Here is a 4,810-nt window from a genome sequence, read left to right as displayed (position 1 = left end):
GGGGACCCCGTCATGGTGTCCCGCGTGGTGTCCGCCATGGTGAGCCCCCTTTTGGGGGGAAATCCGGGGATTTTGGGGGCGGTTGGGGTGAATTCAAGGGGATTTCGGGGCCACTCGGGGAGGTTTGGGGGGGAAAAGATGGGATTTGGGGGGGTTTTCAGGGGAGGATTTGGGAGGGTTTTGAGGGAGGTTTGGTGGGTTTTGGGGGTTTCAAGGCCCCCCCCGGTGACATTTTTGGGGTCACAGTGATGATTTTTGGGGTCACAGTGATGATTTTTGGGGTCATATTGATGTTTTTTGGGGCCCCAGTGATTTTTTCTGGGGTCCCAATGACGTTTTTTGAGGTCTGGAGGTGGTTTTTGGGGTCCCGGGTGATTTTTAGGGGGTTTCCTTCAATTTAGGGTGCCCCCAGTGACAGTTTCAAGGCCCCCCAGTGCCATTTTTGAGGTCCCAGTGATGATTTTTGGGGTCCCATTGATGGTTTTTGGGGTCCCAATGACATTTTTTGAGGTCTAGATGTGGTTTTTGGGGTCTCAGCTGATTTTTAGGGGGTTGGGGGGGGTTGGGGGGGGGTTTGGGGGGGGGTTTGGTGGGTTTTGGGGGTGTCAAGGCCCCCCCCGGTGACATTTTTGGGGTCACAGTGATGATTTTTGGGGTCACAGTGATGATTTTTGGGGTCATATTGATGTTTTTTGGGGCCCCAGTGATTTTTTCTGGGGTCCCAATGACGTTTTTTGAGGTCTGGAGGTGGTTTTTGGGGTCCCGGGTGATTTTTAGGGGGTTTCCTTCAATTTAGGGTGCCCCCAGTGACAGTTTCAAGGCCCCCCCAGTGTGATTTTTGGGGTCCCAGGTGAGTTTTTTGGGTCCCAGCTGAGGATTTTTGGGTCCCTGGAGAGGTTTTTGGGGATCCCAGTGACAGTTTTTGGGGTCTCGGGTGATTTTGGGGGGGTTTCCCTCAATTCAGGGTCCCCCCAGTGACAGTTTCAAGGCCCCCCAGTGTGATTTTTGAGGTCCCAGTGATGTTTTTTGGGGCCCCAGTGACGTTTTTGCGAGTCCCAGTGACGTTTTTGCGAGTCCCAGTGACGTTTTTTGAGGTCTAGATGTGGTTTTTGGTGCCGGGTGATTTTGGGGGGGTTTCCCTCAATTCAGGGGCCCCCCAGTGACAGTTTCAAGGCCCCCCAGTGTGATTTTTGAGGTCCCAGTGATGTTTTTTGGGCTCCCGGTGACATTTTTTGGGGTCCCAGTGACGTTTTTTGAGGCCTAGTTGTGGTTTTTGGTGCCGGGTGATTTTGGGGGGGTTTCTCTCAATTCGGGGTGCCCCAAGTGACGGTTTCAAGGCCCCCCAGTTTGATTTTTGAGGTCCCAGTGACGTTTTTTGGGCTCCCAGTGATGTTTTTTGGGCTCCCAGTGACGTTTTTTGAGGTCTAGTTGTGTTTTTTGGTGCCGGGTGATTTTGGGGGGGTTTTCTCTCAATTCGGGGTGCCCCCCCCCCCAAATGACGGTTTCGGGGCCCCCCCCAGGTGAACTCGCTGGACGACCAGGGGGTGCTGGTGGGGAACTGGACGGGGGACTACGCCCAGGGCACCAACCCCTCGGCCTGGGCGGGCTCCGTCGACATCCTGAGGGCCTTCCACCGCACCGGCCCCGTGCGCTACGGCCAGTGCTGGGTCTTCGCCGGCGTCGTCACCACTGGTTTGTACTGGTTTATACTGGTTTGTACTGGTTTTGGGGGTTGGGGGGCTGGGGGAGAGGCGCCGGGGTCCGGTTGAGGAGGAAAACGCAGATAAAGTTGCTGCAAGAGAGAGAAATGAAGAGTAAGGAGGTGGTTTTCTACTGGTTCCTTACTGGTTTGTACTGGTTCCTTACTGGTTTGTACTGGTTTGTACTGGTTTTGGGGGTTGGGGAGGCGCCGGGGAGGGCGGCGGGGTCCGGTTGAGGAGGAAAACGCAGATAAAGTTGCTGCAAAAGAGAGAAATGAAGGGTAAGGAGGTGGTTTTCTACTGGTTCCTTACTGGTTTGTACTGGTTTATACTGGTTTGTGCTGGTTTATACTGGTTTTTACTGGTTTATACTGGTTGGGGGGTTGGGGAGAGGCACCGGGGTCCGATTGAGGAGGAAAAGGTGGATAAAGTCGCTGCAAGAGAGAGAAATGAAGGGTAAGGAGGTGGTTTTCTACCGGTTCCTTACTGGTTTGAACTGGTTCCTTACTGGTTTATGCTGGTTTGTACTGGTTTGGGGGTTGGGGGGCTGGGGGAGAGGCACCGGGGTCCAATTGAGGAGGAAAAGGGGGATAAAGTCGCTGCAAGAGAGAGAAATGAAGCATAAGGAGGTGGTTTGCTACTGGTTCCTTACTGGTTTGTACTGGTTTGTACTGGTTTGTACTGGTTTGTACTGGTTTTTACTGGTTTGTACTGGTTTGGGGGTTGGGGGGCTGGGGGAGAGGCACCGGGGTCCAATTGAGGAGGAAAAGGCGGATGAAGTCGCTTCAAGAGAGAGAAATGAAGGGCAAGGAGGTGGTTTTCTACTGTTTCCTTACTGGTTTGAACTGGTTCCTTACTGGTTTGTACTGGTTTGTACTGGTTTATGCTGGTTTGTACTGGTTTGGGGGTTGGGGGGCTGGGGGAGAGGCACCGGGGTCCGGTTGAGCAGGAAAAGGTGGATAAAGTCACTGCAAGAGAGAAAAATGAAGGGTAAGGAGGTGGTTTTCTACTGGTTCCTTACTGGTTTGTACTGGTTTATACTGGTTTGTGCTGGTTTATACTGGTTTTTACTGGTTTATACTGGTTGGGGGGTTGGGGAGAGGCACTGGGGTCCGATTGAGGAGGAAAAGGTGGATAAAGTCGCTGCAAGAGAGAGAAATGAAAGGTAAGGAGGTGGTTTTCTACTGGTTCCTTACTGGTTTGAACTGGTTCCTTACTGGTTTGTACTGGTTTGTACTGGTTTGGGGGTTGGGGGGCTGGGGGAGAGGCACCAGGGTCCAATTGAGGAGGAAAAGGCGGATGAAGTCGCTTCAAGAGAGAGAAATGAAGGGCAAGGAGGTGGTTTTCTACCGGTTCCTTACTGGTTTGTACTGGTTCGAACTGGTTCCTTACTGGTTTGAACCGGTTCAGCCCAGTTGGGGACTGGTTTGTACTGGGAAGGGGTCCCGGGAGTCACTGGGAGGGAGGTGGGAGCCCTTCAGAGCCAACCCCAAGCCCTTAATTCTTCGCTACTGGGTTTTACTGGGTTTGTATTGGGTTTTACTGGTTTGTACTGGTTCGTACTGGTTTATACTGGTTTATACTGGTGCCCCCAGTGCTGAGGTGCCTGGGCCTCCCCACCCGCACCGTCACCAACTACAACTCGGCCCACGACACCGACGTCTCCCTCACCACCGACATCTACTTCGACGAGAACATGAAGCCCCTCGAGCGCCTCAACACCGACTCCGTCTGGTACTGGTTTATACTGGTTTATACTGGTCCATACTGGTCCAGACTGGGGCGGGACGGGGGAAGGGGGAGGCTGGAAAGGGGGTGATCTGAAGGGATTTGGAGGAAACCAACTGATGGTGGGGTTCGTCCTGAGTCCCTCCGGCCCCATGTTCGTGGGTACTGGTTTATACTGGGCTGTACTGGTTTATACTGGTTCGTACTGGTCCAGACTGGTCTATACTGGTCCATACTGGGGTGGGACTGGGAAAGGGGGAGGTGGGAAAGGGGTTGGTCTGAAGGGATTTGGGGGAAACCAGGTGATGGTGGGGCTCGTCCTGGGTCCCTCCGGCCCCATGTTGGTGGGTACTGGTTTATACTGGTCCGTACTGGTTTATACTGGTCTATACTGGTCCGTACTGGTCCAGACTGGGGCGGGACTGGGAAAGGGGGAGGTGGGAAAGGGGTTGGTCTGAAGGGATTTGGGGGAAACCAGGTGATGGTGGGGTTCATCCTGGGTCCCTCCGGCCCCATGTTGGTGGGTACTGGTTTATACTGGTCCGTACTGGTTTATACTGGTCTATACTGGTCCGTACTGGTCCAGACTGGGGCGGGACTGGGAAAGGGGGAGGTGGGAAAGGGGTTGGTCTGAAGGGATTTGGGGGAAACCAGGTGATGGTGGGGTTCATCCTGGGTCCCTCCGGCCCCATGTTGGTGGGTACTGGTTTATACTGGTCCGTACTGGTTTATACTGGTCTGTACTGGTCTGTACTGGTCCATACTGGTTTATACTGGGCAGGAACTTCCACGTGTGGAACGACTGCTGGATGAAACGCCCCGACCTCCCCGACGGCTACGACGGGTGGCAAGTGGTGGACGCCACCCCCCAGGAGACCAGCAGCGGTAACTGGTTTATACTGGTTTATACTGGGCTGTACTAGTCTATACTGGTCTGTACTGGTTTATACTGGGAGAGGGGCCTGGGGGTCCCTGGGGGTTGGTGTTTGGTGGCCACTGGGGGAGGGAAGAGCCACCACGGGGCACCTCCCAGTAGCCCATCCTGGTCCATACTGGTCTATGGTGATTTATACTGGTTTCTACTGGTTTATACTGGTTTATACTGGTTTATACTGGTCTGTCCCCCCCCTCCCAAGGCCTCTTCTGCTGCGGGCCCTGCTCGGTGACGGCGGTGAAGAACGGGGAGGTCTTCCTCAAGTACGACACCCCCTTCGTCTTCGCCGAGGTAATTTTGGGGGCTGGGGGGGGCACAACTTTTTGGGGGTGGAAGAAGGGATTTTATGGGCGTGTCCCGCCCGGAAATGACGTCATGTTGGGGGGGGCGGGGCAGGTGAACAGCGACAAGGTGTACTGGCAGCGGCAGCCGGGGGGGGGCTTCGCCG

At 54.5% G+C, this 4,810-nt stretch overlaps 1 protein-coding gene across 1 annotated transcript in view; it reads left to right on the top strand.

The window, feature by feature from the left end:
- The window catches only part of TGM1 (transglutaminase 1), a gene marked incomplete at both ends in the record, with an annotated part of 10,895 nt that overhangs the window by 3,470 nt on the left and 2,615 nt on the right, over positions 1-4,810 (top strand). Inside the window, 6 exons of the mRNA XM_014961020.1 lie at positions 1-39; positions 1,521-1,692; positions 3,296-3,434; positions 4,210-4,313; positions 4,565-4,653; positions 4,759-4,810. Coding sequence (XP_014816506.1) covers positions 1-39; positions 1,521-1,692; positions 3,296-3,434; positions 4,210-4,313; positions 4,565-4,653; positions 4,759-4,810 — 595 coding nt within the window. The remainder of the gene's footprint in view (positions 40-1,520; positions 1,693-3,295; positions 3,435-4,209; positions 4,314-4,564; positions 4,654-4,758) is intronic.

The sequence above is a fragment of the Calidris pugnax genome, unplaced genomic scaffold (assembly GCF_001431845.1).
Source record: "Calidris pugnax isolate Ruff unplaced genomic scaffold, ASM143184v1 scaffold656, whole genome shotgun sequence".
Lineage (NCBI taxonomy): Eukaryota > Metazoa > Chordata > Aves > Charadriiformes > Scolopacidae > Calidris > Calidris pugnax.
The sequence above is the reverse complement of the archived record's forward strand: the minus strand, read 5'-3'. Positions and strand labels throughout refer to the sequence as shown.